A 20226-nucleotide genomic window follows, 5' to 3' on the forward strand; every position below is an offset into this window, starting at 1 on the left:
TCTTAGTCCTCCATCTCCCTTCAACTAAACTAGAATATCTACAGATGTTTGAACTAACTAGAAAATCTATGAACTTTGATCACACATTGTAAATTTTCTTTTAGTCAATTAATTTATGTATTTTTTTAATGATACCAACTAAATCTTAATAATATTATTCCTCAATTACTAAAAAAGGAGAAGGTGGCCATGATGATCATGTTCAAGGTCAAGCCAGTACTCTTCATCCACTTTTTCCAACCTTCAACCAACCATTAATTATTAAATTGTAAGGAGTTTTCTCTTCTTTTTTGAGCTCCGATTCATATTCAACGATGCAAGAAATGCAGGCACTGGTTAATTTCCTACATGTCCTTAACTGTTCACGCATAATCTTGCACAGAAACAAAGAAAATCCGCTGTCCCCCCTGCGAGTCAGTGTTTACAGCTAGTGGCAGGTTCGTAAATATAAACGGAATATTAGACATTCTTTAGTATAAAATGCCGAAGCAAACGACGCCATTTTGATTTCAGTTTCAGAACGATGGACATCCTCCCTGATCACAAGAATGCCAAACAAACGAAGTGTCGTTTTGGACCTCGTAACAAAATTGATTACAATTTCAGGGCATGACGTTCATCAAAATTTCCAATTGAATCCTTGTACCTTTTTTTTTTGCCTTGGATCTTTTACTTTTAAAAAATGATCAACCAGATTATTATTTTTTTGAAAAATAAATATCTTCATATATGTATATGAAAGGATCGTGATGTAGTTTCGATAATAATATAGTAGTTTCAATAATAATATAAAGAAATATATAATTATTATAGCTATTAGACTAGATAGGTGTCTTGAGTTATAATGGGAGCCGAGTTAAATTTTTTATAATATAAAAGCATATTGTTTAGGCGACTCCAATATTTAAAAAAAAAAAGAAGAAAAATTTAAAATCTGAGTTAATTATTAATTTGAATGGGTTCAATAAACTCAATTAATTTAATAATATAATGAAAAAACTTTAAAAATATAGTTATAAAACCTGACTCAATAGTTAGTTTAATAGAGAATGGATGAGGAGTTATTTTGTTCGACATGAAATAGGTTTAGGATACAATTGATAAAATTAAAATATTTAAGACTTAATTGAGACTGGAGTCGTACGTTTGGGACCAAACCATGCATTTAATTTATTGAACAAAATTCTGGCTCTAAGAAGCGACGGCGTATTTGCTCTATCTGGTCCCATTTTTCCTCATTACGAATCAGCGAGGAGAGAGCTAAGAACCGTGCTGTCGTTTAAATCCTTCACGATCACGACGTCGTTTCTGCTTCAATGGAAGCCTCAGAAACTAACACAGCCACCACATCGACCGCCAATCCAAACCCTAACAACACTAACTGAATACTATCGTCAACACCAGTGTGGTCAACAATCGATGGACCACTAGGTCTAATAGAAGACGAATCGTTAACCTACGCACGTAGATTTTACAAATTCGGATTCGCATTCTTGCCTTGGCTTTGGGCCGTCAGTTACTTCTGCTTCTGGCCTGTTCTCTTCGATTGTCGCACTTTCCCTCGCATTCGTCCTTGTAGGTAAAAAAAATTCCAAATCTCGCAACATTGTAAATGATTTGGATTGTTTCACTTGAAATTTGTATGCCGAGATCGAATTGATTACTTCTTTGCAAGCTTCCATTTTGTTGGTTAGTTTAATGAATAGTTGCTGTCTTTCTTGGATTACAGAGTGTAAACATTGCCTATATTATGTATGAGTAGTGTGTGTTTTGAGCGAGTGAGGTATGTGGCTCAAGTGGTATTGTTCTGCCTTCCTTGCAACGTTTAGGGAAAACAGTGTTCCTTACTGAGTCATTTGCTCTTGATATTGTTTCACTTTGTTAGTTTTTTTTCTTATTGCAAAAAAAGGGGATTGTGTTATCTTATTTGGGGCTGGTTGACGTTAGGGGAACCTCTGGCAAGAAAAAAAAAATTGATAGGCGAAAAGAATGCCATCAAACTCATCTGTTTTGTAGCAATGACCTATAATGTAGTTAATGCTCTCATGAACTTACCATTGAAGCATGAACTTAACTTCTTTCTGTGGAGGTTGGTTTTGGCTGTTGATTATGTTCTTAGATCAGCTAGCAGTTGGGTTCACAGTATTTACAACTCTTCTTCTTTCGTGGGCCTAACATTTTCCATTGGAGGGGAGCAACTCTTTGGCCTTGGCTGGGATAAACTACGAATGTACAATGTTGCTGATAGATTAGGCTTGACAGGTTGGATTTAGTCATATGCTCCTGCATGACAGTCTCAATGTTCGTTCCTTATACCCTTTCGACTGTGGGGGCGTGTAGAAGAACAAGTCAATGAGACCTTTTCAAATCCAGCAGCGGACTCCTGAAACAAAGGAGATAAAGATAACAAGTTTTCAATTTCAAATGTATATCATGTAAAGGCTAACTAATAGGATGTTTGTTGCATTTCTGCTCTACCTCTGTCAAACTGAAAGTCTTTTTAAAGACACCTTGAATGCATACAAAATAGTTGCAGAAGAATAAACAAAAGACCCTTTAAACTCTCTCTCCAGTCTCTTTGAGTTTCTATATGACACTATTCAGCTATCATTTAGTTCCTTTTCTTTTCCTTTCCTATATTAGCATTGTTGTCGGGTTTTGAACACATTCCTGTACATTCTGTCATTGGAGCAACTTAAATTGCCGTGTCTTTTTCAGCTACACTGTCTGTGTTGAAGTATTTATCCCCCGAAGTAAATGAAAGAAGATTTATGGTGAGCCTCATATCCTATGCTTGTTTTTTAGAATAAGGTATATGTTTAGTTTCGACTTCCCCTGTTATGTTTTTTCCTACAAGAAGCATCTGGACTGTTTATGTCTGCAATTTTTGAAGTCCCTAGCCCTTACACTGCGATGGCAGTAATTACTTAGATAATAACTTAAGCTGTCATTAGTTGTCTGGTTCGGAGTTGTTGATTGGTTTGATTGATTCAAGAAAGCTACAGAGATTCTTGATTTGCATGCTGTTTAATTCATAGTCCCATAAAACACAGGTGTTAAGCATAATAAGGTTTAAGCTAGATGCTCAACTACAAGCCTACCATCACCCTTGGTTTAGCAATATCGTGGAGATCTTTGGACGGTTAAATTTCAAGATGTCCTTGAAGATAATGGGCATGTAAGGTCTTTAGGATGTCCGGCCTTCATTAGTCAATGGGCCTCGTGTTACTAAAGTTGGCATATATGCCAGTTGGGTACTCATGATTCGGAACTTCACATTATCCATATTTATATTCGAATCCAAAACGATTAGATAAATCCAATTCATTACATGGCATTGGCAGGTATGGATTTTAAATATTTGAACCTGATCTTATCAAATTTTTGGATAAAATAGTTACCAAGTTTTGCAAAAATAACTCCTAATCTCAATGCATACTTTAAATAACTCTAATAAGAAAATCATTTTGCAAATTATATAATCAATTTGATTAATTTTAATCGAAACTGCCCAACAAAATTCATAAAACTGTTCAATTTGATTGATTTTAGGTTATTTTTACTGATATTCCAAATAATTCAATTAATTTTCTCACCCTTGCTTTAGCTTCAGCAGATGAAGCACCACCAAGATCGCCCATATGAATCGATCTCACTGATCATGCTAGCAACAACAAAACCTTTCTCTTCATTCAATATCCTCACATGTTCAGTTACTCTTTTATGCCACTCACACATCCTATATATGACACATGCTAATTTGTGCAACATTCATGCCATCAAAGAACCTCCAATTCCTCAAATCCACAAGTCGCCGGTCGGATGGGCACACCTGTGATATGGATCATGGATGTATCCATATACATATATCAAGTTTCAGGTGGTATAGAATAATATTTATTATTTATAACTTTGGTGGCTTTTGGGGGTTTTATTATCCAAATTTGATCTAAACAATAACTATTTATAGAATATTTAATTTATTTGGGTCGGTTTGGATGATGCATCATCAAGCATTGATGTAATTGTCATCCTAACGATAACAAATGGATGGGGAAGTGTTTATAAAAGACGAAACCTCCCATTGATATGGTGAACGACTTTCATAGGTGTTCTTCTATGTTGTTAAACACTAAGCTTGCATGTCTTCCCTTCAGAGTTGGGATTCATAAATTCAGACTCCCCATTTGGGATGTATTCTACTTATCAGTTTGCAAGAAAAGGGAAGAGGAGTTAGCTAGCTAGCCACCTAATCCCCGTCACCTGATTCTTGCAAAACCTTGAAGACGGGAAGCAGCACTACCAGCAGCCACCAACGTTTTTAAGCATCCAAACACAAAACCCATAAGCAATGAACATATGAATTCTCACGATTCCTTGTGACTTAATACTCTTGTTACAGCCCCATCGAGTCTCATATTTAAAATAGCATGTTTTGTGCTATGAAAATTGAAAAAAAGAAACAGAATAATGTAGCTCAATTGATCGGGTAATTTTGGGTTTGTTTTCTAGAAGTTATTAGCTTGATTTTTATAAATCTCAGGGTTATTGAAAACTTACCTAGCCATAACTTCAGGGTTTCTGGGAATAGTTAAGGTGTGCGTAAACTGACCCAAACACCTATATTAATTAAAAAAAATAAAGGAATGCAATTGCACTTTAGCCCTTCAACTTTACTGGTTTTCTAAGCTGGATTGAAAATGCAGTTTATTTCAAAACGAATGATGAAAGGTTACTGTTAAGTTAACTTCTTGGACTTGGAAACAAGAGTTTTTACAACGGGAATAACTAATTGTGGACATGAGTTATAAAGAAGTGAGAAAAAGTAGGAGTAGCTCTGCTGTCATTTTCTATTTAGAGCCGAAGTATGTGTCTTAATGACTTGAGGTACAATGAAACAATTGTGCAAGTTAATTTGTTACCAAATGTGAATAAACAAATTGAAAGAGACAGCCCCAGAAGACCCACCTACTGTACTTTGGGGTCGCTATCTTACGTAGTATTTTAGCAGGGATTAAATAGGGTTAGTTTTAGCTAGAAAGCATGTAGAGACTCAGAGAAATTGACATCAAACCTATCTTCCCTGTGTTAGTTTTTTTGTTTTAATCATTATCTTATGTTGGATCCCACTTCATAAAGTTAGGGTTTTTTCATGAAGCTAGCAGTTTTCTAATCATAGCATATACGGTACTTGTGGTGGTGTGGGACAACAGAGGATTTTAAGCAACATCAGGATGAAACATCACCGGATTCCGATGGGTTCGTAGGGATGATGGTTAATTCATCCAGATATATATTACTAACATCCTGTACTTGATTAAGTTTAAAACTCTACAAATTTGCCATAATTTTTTTCACATTTTGTTGGTGATCAGCAATGTTTTCAAGTATCTATGCAAAAAATTTTATTTTCAAAATTGTCAATGCTTGACACCTTCTCATGAAGAATATATATATATATATATATATATATATATATATATATATATATATATATATATATATATATATATATTAAGGAGTTAACTTTGAAAATATAGCTACTTTATCTCCTAGGTTCTATGCAAAATTGGCTTTCGGTTGAAACAACCAAATTTACGAACTTAAAAGTCCAAAATGGTGACTGGCTAAGACCATTCCATTTGAAACTTGCGATTCTTTTGGTTTGAAAAACAATTATGAATTTTAGGTCTTAACCCAAACGTGAATTTTAATTTAACAAAAAAATTAATTCTGGGGAAAGTGATTTGACATTGAATCTAAAACTTATCTAAAACTCAATTAAAGAGGGATTTTAGTCTTGATATGCAAAAACTGGTCGAGAATACCCTGATGGAGAGATTTGAGAGGAAAAAGAAAGGAGGGAATTGCCATTATGTGTTACCTAAACATGGAAGATCGCCTTCAAATTCTAAAAAAACTCTACATAGTTTTATGGGGCCGTAAGAAGGTATGACCTTTGGTTGACATACTTGGAGAAAATTATATATGTTCGAATAAAGCCAAGTAGAATATATATTCTATTGAGGCCGGAATTCCATGTAACAAATTGCATCCTGCAAGATGGATAGAAGAATCCTAGGAAAGAGATTGGTTTGCATGGAAGCTTGAGAAAGGGACCACAAATTGTTATAATGGGATTTTGTAGGAGGGTAAGCAGTGATGGTTCATCAATATTTAGGTCAAAATTAATGTTTTTTCTGAGGTGCGTTGTAGTGCTTGTGAATGTCACAAGCAGTGTGGTTGGGAAAAGATGGGTTAGCTTGAAATGTTGAAGAACAGTAAGAGAAATGGGAAGGTGTGTTGCTTGATTGGCCATTTTTTCAGTGTGGTAGGCTAAGGTACCTGATGATTTTCACGACAGGAAGACCAATTAATAGGCAGATGGGATTTGTTTGTTGCTTCAATGCCTTGCTTCATCGAGAGAAGGCAGAATTGAGAGTTTAATTATACACTTAATTATGCACAACTCTCTAATTTTCCTGGTTTAAAAGAGATATATTGGGTCCCATTAATATTTAAGGAGAATGTTTGTTACAATCCCACTTGTTTAAGCTCGTAATTCCCTGTTAATTTATCATTAGGAGATTAAAATTAATTTCAAATCAGAAGCCATTTTTTAGTAATTGAAATAGTAATTAGTACTGATCTTGCATATTTGTGAATTCTTCATATTAAAATGGACCTAGCCAGGTCTAATAGGACATCAATAACTTAGAAAATTAATGAGCAAAAAAAATTGATATATAAAAATTAATGTTAATTTCTATTATTTAAGTTTTAAACTGATAACTTAGTTTGGCATGATCAAGTCTTCTCTTAAACCTAAACATATCTTACTTGTTTATAAAAATATATATTTGTTAAGTTATTATATAATCTACTTGGATCCAATACTAATATGACAATATAAATTCTCACTTAAATACTTATTACCTTTAATTTGTACAAGTTCAATCGCATCACTAGGTGTGCTTCAATTTATGCTTCTCTTTTTGGTTTACACTTAATTAATATATAATACAGTATTAAACACAATATAATGCCAAGAAATGAAGACATCAAAACATAGAATCAAATTACAAACCATTTTTTTAATTTAATCGAGTGATGGATGGAACAATTTTTTTTTATCAACCCTAGACCGTTTCATTGCAATTAAGCAGTTAACTACCAAGAGAAAACACAACCATGATCCATTGTGACACCGAAAGATATACAGGTGCATGAAAGCTAGCATTTTGAAGGTAAGAACCCTCTGTGCATATAGTTATCTAAAAATCAAATTACTGATGCCCGAGGACAGTGAATTTGGAACACTACAGAAAAAGAAAAAGAAAAGTCTTTCATATGTAACAGCTTGAGCTTGATATATAAATGTAGACATGGAATTTCCATGGTTTCTTGTATGGTGTCTGACTTGTGTAGGAAGCAAGACTTGTACAAGGGATTCAGATAGAGTGAATAAATTAATGAAAGATCATTCTGTTACCAATTAAGATACAATCAACAATTTCAATATATATTTTGTATAGCTGGTAAGCATTTCACTGAGAAAAAGCTTCCTTTTCAAGCAATCAAGGCATAAAGTTTTGCTTTTAATACCGAGAGGAACGTGCCCTATAGCTAGATGTGATGCCCTATGGCTTTCTCAGATCATCAAATTAATCGGAAATGGGTTTTGTTTTCATAAACATAGATCAATTACCTCATCTACTATTTCCTAATTTTGTGTGTAAACGCATGCATACTCCCATTTGATTTTTCAACCAATTTATAATTGATTATTATACATGATTACTTGCTAGACTATACAATACTATATTTCTTGTCAATTTTTTGGTATACAAGTTACCAATCAATATCGTGCTTGCCTAATTAAACTTGTTGAGATTTAATTTCATGTTTCTTCCTTCAACTCCCAACTTTAGGGTACAAATCATGCTCTCCTAGCTTTAATACTCTAGCTAGGTATATATCCTGATCATGCGCCAGTCTTTTGTACAGTGAAATAAATCCCTTTTCAACCAGGTTTAATTATGACAATCCACACGTTCAAGTAGAAGTTTTAAACTAACCAAAGATCGCTTGTACGTAGATGCACTTACCAGCCTTTTTAGGAGGTGTTCGCCAATGAATCTTATATTTGGAATCCAGAAAATAGTGCTACACAGTGCAATCTGATTCAAATTGTTTAATCATGATGGAGTTGAAAGAGAGAAATAGTTCTGCAGATGATGATTCCTCACCTCTTACTCATTCAAATAAAAACTCCTGTAGGTTAAAAACTGTTCAAGAATGCATGCATGTTTGTGTACATGGGGCCTTGAAAGGGCTGCTTATTATAGTAAAATGGAGAGGATGAAGAATATATCAAATTACCAAGGTCGTCCCACTTGATATATGTGAAGATCAGGCATCAATTAATTAGTAATCCACTAAGGCTAGCTATATATATAATATGTGAAGACTTCCCTTATTTATAACCTGAGAGAAACAACAACAAAGTCTCAGTCAGATGACCTTTCCATAATTGTGAGGAATTAAAATAGCATAGTGGATATTATTTCACGTTAAGGATTCATATTTTATATATCAGTTTATGAAAGGAGACGCGAAGAAAACTGAAAGAACCATGAAGCAGCTTTCAGTGAAGGCATATGAAATGTATAGGTACACAGGAGCAAGAATTAAGCAAACAAAGAGTTAACTTATAATTTCAAGATTAGGTTCAACAGGGTTTTCATGAATCACCCGAATCCCACCATACAGAGCAAGATTGACCAATAATTCAATAATATTTTTAGACTAGAGAAAAAGTAAGAGAAAACAGCTACCTAGCAAGCTAGCTAGCTAGGCAGCCCTGGACGAGCACTTAATAAATTCTCAAGAAGAATATCTAGGTAATGTGATGTGGACAAATTAATGGCAATATGGTGACTGTAATGATAATAAAACCGAGAAGTGAGAGAGAGAGAGAGAGGAAGAGGAAGAGAATTTAGTTAAGAGGAGAAGAGATCAATTTCATGGGGTATAAAATCCCAGTCAGTTAAGAAATCACTTTATCCATCTTTTTTGCTTGCACCAACAACATTTTAATAAACATGGACTTGTTTTCTCCTTTTGACCTTTCATCTACATAGATGTGAGCAAAATGTAAGACATGCTACCTTGCACTCTTCCCCTCCTTTTACCTCTTAATTTATCATTAATATTTGCCACATATAAGCATTTACTACATACTTTTTCATTTTTTTTCTTTTCTTTATATAATAGATACGTTCCTGAACACGAATCGCGGACAAATTAAAAAATAAAAGTAATAAGACTCGAATTAAAAATATTTTCTTTTTCTAATTGAGTTCTTACCACTTAACTATTGTCGGTTAAACTAGTAATTCACTTGCGCATATATTATATATGCTTGTTGAATTATTAATTTTTCTTATTTTTTTATGGGATTGATTGATATTATTATTTTTATTCTTAATGGATATATAAAAAATAAAGTTCGACCCTAAGAGTCTATACGAGGGATATGTATTAAGCTGCAAGTTCCTTGGCATAAAGTTTCAATGAGTATGAATTCAACAGGGAAAGAAAAGAAAAACTTAACAAATAAATGTTTTGAAAGGTACGAAGAAAATGTCGAAGAGTACTTTCTATATTTAGTCCGCTATATATACCTTGCAAGGGGAGATGACAAATTGAAGAACCCTAGCTGGAAACATGAAGATTAATTAAACGAGATGAAGAGAGATATTGGGAGGTATATACAGTGAGCTCTGATGGGATCTCCTTTGTATTGAAAGGGGAAAAAAGGGAGTAGATATTGAAAAGAGCATGATCAAATAATTAATGAGTGTTTCAGAGATAAAATCATAAGTTTGGTCACAGAATGACTGCATATCAAAGATCAAATATAATAAAAACATATATCCTATACTGGAGAAATTGAGAGAGAGTACTTAAGTTTTCTTGAGAGAATCAGAAACTAAGAAATATACAAGACAGATGAAATATTGTGTATCAAATTAAAGCTTTCATCTTCGGTTAAAAGTAAATAAATTGAAGCTTATTATTCTCCTCTGACAATTCTCCAGCTCTACAGGACTTGTAGTTTTGTCAACAATGGCTGGCGCTTCCCTTCTCTGGTAATCGTTGCTATGGGCTGTTGCAGTCCTTCTTCTAATATAGCAGCCATATGAAAAATATAAACTTTTTCTACTTGATTTTCCCACATGTGCTTTAAATGTAAGAATCCATGCCGTGTTTGGTTCGTATAAGCTATTCAGTCTTTCCTTCTTGTCTTTTATGCAATCAATCTTTTGGTGGAATTAAGTTCTTAATTTCAGCAGCTATATATCTGTAAGGGCTGCCTCCGCCATAGTCAGCAAAGGTTAAACATGAGGTTAAGTAATAAAAAAGTAAAACTTTCATGAATTGAACTGCTAGAAAATTAATAAATAGTAATGAAAATATATACTGAAAAATAATGTTTTATTACTAATTTCCAATGGAAATATTTGTTGGCAAATTCTGATGAAAATAACAGTGGATTGCGTTTCATCAGTAATTTCTGATAGAATTACTGACGAAGTAAAAAATTTAAAACAAATTAGCAATTCTATCACAAAGTTGACATATCATTATTTATAAATAAGTTGTTATCTATATTTCACTCCTCCCTTCTTCTTTCTTTTCTTTCTTACGCTAAAAAAATATAAAATTAATTATAGTTTGTTTTTTATTAAACTTAAAGAGATGAACAGAGTATTAATAAGTGAAAGCTAAATCAATGGTGTTCTTGAATACAAAAAAGAAAATAAATAAAATAAGAGAAACGTTGAGGATTGAAAATACTTGACATCCCAAGTAAGTTATTTTTACCCTCCAGGAGGCTATACAACAATGAAATATTTTAACAGACTCTTTATTTTTAAACTTGACTGAAAGTAAAACTATATATAAATTGTTACAATAATCAATGAACATGGCATACATAAATTCAAGAATTCCCAAAATTATTTTAAAAAATCTAAAACACTAATATGGAAACACTATATATATATATATATAAGCAAGTTGTTATGCCTGAAGAAGTTAAGCCTGAAGAAGAAGAAGAAGAAGAAGAAGATGATGATGACCTTGGTAGCTTACCACTTAAAAAATTATTCACCAACTCCCCTCCCCTCTTACAGAAATTAACATTAATTTCCTCTTAAATGACCAATAATAAACTGCATGCAACAAAATAATTTCTAACTTTGCTACACATGTAATCAATGCTTATGCTCATCTAATAGAATAATTTCATTTACGTTGCCCAGAAATGGGCAATTGAGTGTTCGTGTTTGTTGTGTCTCTGTGGGAGAGTACTGAGCTGTCAAGAAGTGAATTACAAGGATAAATAATTTGATTAGGCTAATGGTAACATTTAATACACATTGATATTTAGGTAAAAAAAAAAATCAGTGCTTATACATGTACATGTATTTATACATATCCTATCTTGTGTATATAAGAAAAGTGACCTCTCATCTGTAACCCTAAACCCAATTCCCTCCTGTTCTATATCTCTTTCTTCCAATTCAACTTCTTATATTCCTCAAACTTCTGTTCAAGATCTTCCTCGTGTGCCGATTAGTGCCATAAATTTACAGTTTGTTGCTGTGTTGGGATATTTAGGTGAGCTTGGTCAAGCTTTCATGTGATGGAAGATCTTAAAGGTAGCTCAAGCAGTGATGATGGGAAGACTAGTTGTCATAGAGGGCACTGGAGACCAGCTGAAGATGAGAAACTTCGGCAACTTGTCGATCAATATGGTCCCCAGAATTGGAATTTCATCGCGGAACATCTTCAAGGAAGATCAGGTAAGATAGAGCTAAAGAATTCACCTCTCCTTTTCTTTCTCTCATCATTGCTCAAGTTCTAAGAAATGGGATTTTCATATGTGCTTCTTTTTCTTTATCTTGATTTGTAGGGAAAAGTTGTAGATTGAGATGGTACAACCAACTTGATCCAAATATCAACAAAAGGCCTTTTACAGAAGATGAGGAAGAAAGGCTCCTAAAAGCTCATCAGATTCATGGAAACAGATGGGCTTCGATATCTAGGCTCTTTCCTGGTAGAACTGACAACGCTGTCAAGAATCATTACCATGTTGTTATGGCAAGAAGGAAGCGGGAGCGCTGCTTGACTTTCCATGGTAAGAGAAATAATTTCCAAGTCCAATATTCTACTGATCATCATCTTCGGTCCGACAGAAATAGCAGTACTCCTCCTGGTAGCAATTTTGGGTTCTTTAGGCCTCAAGTGTCACTTGATTATGGTTCTAAATTAGGGTTTCAGAATAATATTATTGAAAGAAAGGGTACTAACATACCCATGTCCTCTTCAAACTCATCACCTTCTTGGACTAACGTTAGTGCTTCAACCATCACAAATGACTCATTAAGTTTTGACGTCTTTGATGCAAAAAGAAAGGATTATATTCAATACTCAAGTTCTAATTCTTCATTACATCCTAAAGAGGGACCACTTGCTTTGAATGAATCTCTTCACTGTACTTACCATCCTAGTTCTACCATTTATGGTGGTAACAACTACCAGAATGTTGTTGGACAGCAGATCCCTAATGCTAAGAAAGTTAATCCTAATAATCCTTTTGCATTGACAAGTTATGGTGATGGTTATGGAAGCAATAAAGAGAAGATTATCGAAAGCCAGTTAGTGAGACTCAATAGCAATAATCATGAGCCAGCTGCATTGTGGAAATTGCCAATGGCTTCTCAGCAAGAAGAAAAAGATCATGGAGGTCAATTAAAGAACCAGGATGTTGCCTTTATAGACTTTCTCGGTGTGGGAATCTCTTAATTATCGAAGATATATATTATCCAAGCTTCAGTTTTATCATCATGACGAGCATAATCTTGGGTTTGATAATCTTCCAATTTTCCAATTATAACAATATTGGTCAGACGTCTGGTTCATATATATATTAGGCAGTGCCTGATGAGTTCAGAATAAGCAAAAGGAGGAGGCAGCTACATTTTGCTTTCATCCCTCATTTAGGACTTTCAATGTTTCAGCTGTAATTTTCAGTTAGGTACAATCTGCAAATGATATTTCTTATGTAAGGGCTTTGTTTTCTTTCTGTCATCCATGGATCGATGATGTAGTGGTGGTGGTAGCAGCAGAGCAAGTAATTTATGGAAACCTGAATCTTGATTGATTTATAGATGTTTAATGAGTTCTTTCTTCTGTAACTCCCTATAGACACATTCGAGCTTGAAACCCTGCACCATGAATTAGAAGAAGCGAAGGTATATATATTAATTGTGTTCTAATAATCATTTCTCTAGTTTTTGTGCCATAATTTCGACTACTACTTTGCTGCTTCGAGGCCTTGTGCCATGCTAGATATTTCTGTGCTATTTTGAAGTATATTAATCATCCTTTTATCAGTTAGTTGACATGTTCCTATCTGAATGGATTGATAAGTTATTTGATGACAATTTTGTCTCCCTTAGGGTTGTGATCGCTGAGAGCTATCCTCATATGCGTTCCTGTGTTTTTCTGCAAGGATTCTCTACAATAACCTTACCTTATTCTGAATTGTAAATCAGATACTTAATTCTTGAATGATAATTAATAATTAATTTCTCAATGTTTCTTTCAAATTGATCATTAATTTTCAGTTAAAAAATCATTTCTTTGTAATTTAAATATAAATGTTTAAAGTATTTCATATAGAAATGTTTAGTAACATGGGAAAGTAAGATTAGAAAAATTTATTATGAAATCAAAATTTTAAAATATAAAAAAAAAATTCACGAAATAATCCGAAACAAAACATAGTACGATATTATCAATGATAATCAAATTTTTAATTTTTTTATAATCTTATAAATAAATAGAGATGACATTTAATTTTTAATTATGGGAAAGAGGATGTAATGAAATCAAGAATTAATATTAATCTGTTTTAATTCATCTTAACTGATCTTTCAATCATCCACAATATCTTTTGTTTAATTAATATAAAATTAGCTAGAAACTCTCTCATATGATGTCAATTTTTAATAAAAATATTCATGACGATCCAAATTAAACAATTAAATACTTGGCATTTGAATACCGTTAGTACTCCCTTCATCCAAAATAATTATCAATTCATTTTTTTCAATTTTGAATTTTAAAAATAGGAGAAATAAATGGTACTGCTTTGGTGAAGAAAATGGGTGTCCAATTATGGCAATATATATATATATATAGTAAAATCCATCACTTTATTTTATCAAGATTTTAACCACTTTCCTATTAATTTCTTCCTGGTTGAAAAAATAAAAATAAATGCCGTCAAGAGGTTGATTTAAACGATAAAGAAATTATTTTATCTTAGATTGATATTATGTTAAAGTAAGGGTGGCAATTTCATTTCTACCTCATGAATGACAACACATTCCAATCCGACTTGAATGTATATTAAATTCTATGGATTTTTTAAAAAAAAAAAATATTCTAGAAGGTAGCTAAAAACAAGATATATAAAAAAAAATAAAAAAATAAAAAATAAAAAATCACAAAAATATAAAGCAAACACACAAAAAAAAACCAACAAATACATAATCAAAAAACAAATATTAGAATTGAAAGAGTTGATCACAGAACATACAAAAGACTTGCCAAAAACAAAATTCTATGAATAACTTGGGTTAAATATCAAATTCAAGAAAGACTTTAAAGGTAAAAAACCGAGTTTTAAATTGTGTATAAATATTGTTTTACTACCTGAAAATCCATAAAAATTTTAAAGGTTGATGAAATTATATTTATATGAAACTATATATGTTTGATAATAATAATAATAATAATAATAATAATAATAAGCTATTTCTGTACCGGGTTCTAGTCAGGAAGATTAACAGGCAACAAGGGATCGACTCTGCTGTATCGTGCCCGACTGCCATGATCGAGGTGAGTGCTGTGTTTTTGAGTTTGCTGTGGTGATGGAGATAGTGACAGACTCTGCAGGTCGTTGAATGTTTATTAATTATATGTTCCTTAATTTGTTTTCAATGCTTTTTAGTGACCGACGACTATGGTGTTTTTGTGTTCATATTTTATGTGAAGTGTGAGGATGTTAATTAAATTCATTCATGAACAAACACCCCCATGCGTCTGTGGAGAGATTACTGATTTTTTTTATTTTTTTTTTTATATTATTTTAATGTATTGATATTAAAAATAATTTTTAAAAAATAAAAAAATATTATTTTAATATATTTTTAATAAAAAAACATTTTAAAAAATAACTACAACCATACTTTTAAATAAAAATACCCTTTTCTACAGCTGAATTAAATTATAATATGCTTCATATTTTTATTTTTTTGCAGTCTATATAATGTAATCTTGTGCCTATAAATTTTAATTCTTCCTGTAATTAAGCTCTGAACCTTATGAATTCATCTGCAGTGGATGCTCGATTGTTTGATTTTTTTATGTTGAGAAGAGTAATAAATGTTTATTTAGAGATTGTGTTTCAAACACTCATTAAAATAAATTTTTTATTTATTTATTTTTTATATTAATATATTAAAATAAATTAAAAATACAAAAAAAAAATTAAACTTTGAGCTATCAGCATTTGGCTGTTATGTCAAACACTTCCTAGAAAAAAGGACCCAAATTTGAATACAATAAAACAGCGCCGTTTTAAATTGCCGCTAAGGTAAAGGCAAGAACCCACCCATTGGGCTGCTTCATCATCAGATACAATCTATCTAGGTAAAACCAAAACCCATTATCACTCTCTGCTTCCCTCCCTCCCTCCTTCTAAACTTCCAACCCCCTCCAACGACGCCGTCTCTCTCTCTCTCCTCTACTTCCTCCCTCAAGGTATCTCTCTCGTCCATACTCTGTCTTTCTCTTAATTCATTACTACAAGTAAATCTGTTTAATTTGCAAGTTTATTTTGCTGCAATTGCCACTTGATATTCTTACTTCACTTTTAACTATGTTGGCGGTAAATACAAGAGCATCAGAAGCAGTTGTTGATGCAAGAGAGATGGATATAGTTGAATCTGTACTCAATCTTGCTGTCCAAAATCCTGCCGAGGAGGATTTTTCGGCTGCCGAGTTGACCTGGACTAAGTTTGGTACTGCTGAGCATCACGATGAGGTTGCCCTCATTCCTTACGATCGTGTTGATGCCTTTATAATTGGAGAATGCTCTAACCCCGAGTGCCCTACCCGCTTCCATATCGAAAGGGGAAGAAAACGAGCCAGAGGCACTTTGAAGGACTACAAGACTGATGAATATTTGGAATACAAGTTGTAAGTTTCTAGTCCTCTTCAAATTCCATTTTGCTTTGTTGTATCATTTTCCTTCGATAAAGAATCTGTTCTCCATGTTGTTATAGAATTTATTATTCCTTTTTCTCTTTGCCTAATGCACTCTTCATGTCTTGCCATCATTTTTTCTAGCTTTTGATGGGGCACCCTATGGGCTTTCTCCAAGTTGTTTGAATATATCTTATCGTTTCATCGCATATTATGTGGGAAAAGGAAAGAAGGGGAGATTTGTATAGAATGAGTGTCAAATTATAACAGGGGAGAATAAGGCATCCTCCAAGATGAAAAGAATCGAAACAAAAGAGCTTTCTAACTCCTCTAAATATCAACAATGGAAAAGGCCCCTTGAAAATCCTGGAAGGATATCACCACAAAGAGGATCAAAAAAGTTTCCTTTCCCACAATTGCTGTTTTTGTAGGAACTGATTCTTGAATTTGTAAATCATCTCCACCAATCCGCTTCATCTTTGGTAGCAAGATGAAAAATCTCATCTTTCATGAATGTATCCAGTACATCACTAAGGTTCATTTTGGAGTTGCGTAATTTCACTTCTCTAAATGCTTTTAGAAGCATTTTTTCAGCTTGATCTTTTTGCTACTGGATGGGTTTGGAAGTGCTGCTTAAGACCAAAACCACTTCTTAAAACAATACTAAACAGGCATTATGTGAATATGTTTGGTTTTTTTATATGCATTTTTAACTCAGGTGTATAATTTACTGTGTGACGTGTGAGTAATAAAGGTAAAATGGCTGGCACCTTCATCATATTCATCAACTTCATTGTCAATGTTGGTTTTGTTGCTTCATTGTCAAGTTTGATTTGTGGCTTTTGTTGCTTAAACTATGTATATAAGTTCTCATGTTGGTTTTCATTTATGTTTGGAAGGTACTGGTGCTCATTTGGTCCTGAAAATTATGGTGAAGGTGGAGGAGTATTACCTAGTCGAAAATATCGTCTTAATACCCGAAATCGTGCTGCAAGGCCCCAATCCATGCGTGGCTGTACATGCCACTTTGTAGTGAAGCGCTTGTATGCCCGACCGTCACTGGCACTAATTATATACAATGAAAGACGTCATGTAAACAAATCTGGTTTTGTCTGCCACGGACCACTTGACAGAGATGCCATTGGTCCTGGAGCCAAAAAAATTCCATATATTTGTAATGAAATTCAGCAGCAAACAATGTCTATGATTTATCTTGGAATTCCTGAGGAGAATGTGTTGGAGAAACACATTGAGGGGATTCAACGATACTGTGGTTCAAATTCAAAAGTCAACAGCCTTGCTTCACAATATGTCCATAAACTTGGAATGATCATCAAACGGTCTACTCACGAGTTGGATCTAGATGATCAAGCTAGCATCAGGATGTGGGTTGAACGCAATAAGAAATCCATTTTCTTTTATCAAGATTCTTCGGAATCAGATGCTTTCATTCTGGGAATTCAAACAGAATGGCAATTGCAGCAAATGATCCGTTTTGGTCACCGCAGTCTCATTGCAGCAGATTCAACATTTGGCATTAAGAGACTCAAGGTATTCTATGCATGCCCTTTTTTTTTATGTAACCTTGAAAAAACATTATTAGGTGGTTGTTGATGGCATTGTGTATTTGAATGTTAGTATCCGTTGTGCACACTTCTTGTTTTTGATTCGAGACAACATGCACTTCCTGTTGCATGGATCATCACGCGTAGCTCTGCAAAGCCAGATGTTGCTAAGTGGATGAAGGCTCTACTTGGTCGAGCATCAAGTGTGGAGCCTGGATGGAAGATCAGTGGATTCTTGATTGATGATGCTGCTGCAGAAATTGATCCCATAAGGCAGGATATTTTTGCTATACAGTTTGTTTTCATCTGTGGTTGCAGAATATAGACTGTACAGTAGTCTTATCATACCTTGTATTATCTGGATTTTCAGGGATATATTTGGCTGTCCTGTTTTGTTTTCCCTCTGGCGAGTTCGTAGATCATGGCTGAGAAATATTGTCAAAAAGTGTGGTAACATTGAAGTTCAGCGTGAGATTTTCAAACGTCTGGGAGAGATAGTTTACAGCATTTGGGGTGGAGTCGATACTTTGTCTGCCTTGGAAGAGTTGACTCATGATCTTGTTGATCAGACTGCATTCATACAATATTTCAAAGCCTCTTGGGTCCCTAAGATTGGTTAGTTCTCTCCCTTGCAGGCACTAGATAATATGCTTTGGTTTTGTGCATGCTTGTTTTAGTCATGTGGAATGACATTGGCTTCTTATGTCATGATTTTGTTGTCTGCTTCTTTGACAGAAATGTGGTTATCGACTATGAGAGCTCTTCCCCTAGCAAGTCAAGAGGCTTCAGGTGCCATAGAAGCTTATCATGTAAAGCTGAAAGCTAAATTGTTTGATGATTCACATCTTGGTGCACTCCAAAGGGTGGATTGGTTAGTGCACAAGCTGACAACTGAGTTGCATTCAAGTTACTGGCTGGATAGGTACGCTGATGAAAGTGATTCTTTTCAAAATGTCAAGGAGGAATATATTGCATCTACATCATGGCACAGGGCTCTGCAAATTCCCAATTCTTCTGTTACTGTGGATGATCAGGATCATCTCTTTGCGAGGGTATCAAGTCAAAAGGACAACAACATAACACGTATAGTGTGGAATCCCGGATCAGAATTTGCTTTTTGTGATTGTGCATGGTCATTGCAGGGAAACCTTTGCAAGCATGTTATCAAGGTCAATATGATTTGTGAAAACCGTGAAGGTTATCAACCCTCAATGTCGTTTCAGTCTTTCAAGGAGCTATTGACAAGCCTCTGGAAAAAACCAATGGATGACTCGGTTGGTCTAGATTTGTCTATTGCCTGGGCGCACCAGATGCTGGATCAAATTAAACAGCTTGTTGAACTGGATAGTTCAAAAACTATTGGTACTGTGGTAAATAACATGCCATTGAAATGGGTTTCAAAGAAGGGAAGAACATCTATTGGCATTCCATCATCAGTTCTGGCTCTTCCATCCAGTTCCAAGAGTGGTTCAAACAATGCTGTTGCACGTAAGAAAAGTCAAAAACGTAAAAGATTGTCAAGATTGAGGTAGCATCAACTAGTAGATAAAAGATGTCTTCGTGGATATCTCTGACCCGTGCTGCCAATTGAAAATGTGCTCATGCTCGCTTTGTTTCTAAGCTTGTCGAGCACTGTCATCCTAACTCCACTGTAGGGGAAGTCTCCTGAATCTTGATCTGTATTCAATCGACCAAGATCAGTATACTCGCAGCCACCATAATTTTGTTTTGATGCTATGCATGGTATATCTTTGCTGCAATTGCAAATATAAATGTGCCTTGAGGTACATCAAATCGTGTCTGAACACTTACGCTTCTGCACATTCCTCAGCAGGTTCCAGGAGGTGGCTGCCATCATTTGCTTCAAATGTTGGAAGGATTCTTGAGCATGTGACTGGATTATTTCGTTCTCTCATTCGATAGAGCTGCAGACATGGAGGTCTCTTAGGTTTCTTTTTGTTCAGAAAGGAAATATTGGTGAAAATTACGCCATTGAATTTATATTTATCAATTTTTGTAGTTTTGATTGCATGAAATTTGTGTAGATTCTATACAACTATTGACCTGTTTTCACTTGTTTTTAATTACTTACAAAAATTGCTAGGTCATGCAGAGTTAGAATGGATCAATTGCTATCAAGAAGATCAGTATAACCCTGAAATGTTATTTCTTTTTTTCTTTTTTATTTCACTGTCATTACGATTCTGTCATCCTGGTAATTTGAGACTGATGGAAACAGATTACAGTCAGTAACTGATTAGATACCAACTCTGTAGACTCTTGAGCATCCAAGGATTGCCATAGAGGATAATAT

The 20226-nt window shown here is 34.1% G+C and overlaps 2 protein-coding genes across 5 annotated transcripts; both read left to right on the top strand.

The window, feature by feature from the left end:
• Positions 1–11546: 11546 nt before the first annotated feature.
• On the top strand, positions 11547–13242 carry LOC133672983 (transcription factor MYB64-like). Its single transcript, XM_062093563.1, has 2 exons — positions 11547–11873; positions 11984–13242. Exons 1-2 carry the CDS (start codon positions 11714–11716, stop codon positions 12874–12876), a joined length of 1053 nt encoding a protein of 350 aa, XP_061949547.1. The 5' UTR covers positions 11547–11713; the 3' UTR covers positions 12877–13242.
• A 2507-nt stretch (positions 13243–15749) lies between these two features.
• On the top strand, positions 15750–20097 carry LOC133672823 (uncharacterized). 4 transcript variants are annotated; one of them, XR_009834903.1, is made up of 7 exons: positions 15750–15903; positions 16042–16341; positions 17247–17898; positions 17986–18185; positions 18283–18527; positions 18648–19655; positions 19744–20097. XR_009834903.1 is itself a non-coding variant. In XM_062093359.1 (6 exons), exons 2-6 carry the CDS (start codon positions 16073–16075, stop codon positions 19442–19444), a joined length of 2163 nt encoding a protein of 720 aa, XP_061949343.1. In that variant the 5' UTR covers positions 15750–15903; positions 16042–16072; the 3' UTR covers positions 19445–20097. The 4 variants fall into 4 exon arrangements, 2 of the variants coding, with proteins under 2 accessions (XP_061949343.1, XP_061949344.1); XR_009834904.1 differs by having other exon boundaries at positions 19747–20097; XM_062093359.1 differs by having other exon boundaries at positions 18648–20097.
• The last annotated feature ends 129 nt before the right edge of the window (positions 20098–20226 follow it).

Source organism: Populus nigra, chromosome 14 (assembly GCF_951802175.1).
Source record: "Populus nigra chromosome 14, ddPopNigr1.1, whole genome shotgun sequence".
Lineage (NCBI taxonomy): Eukaryota > Viridiplantae > Streptophyta > Magnoliopsida > Malpighiales > Salicaceae > Populus > Populus nigra.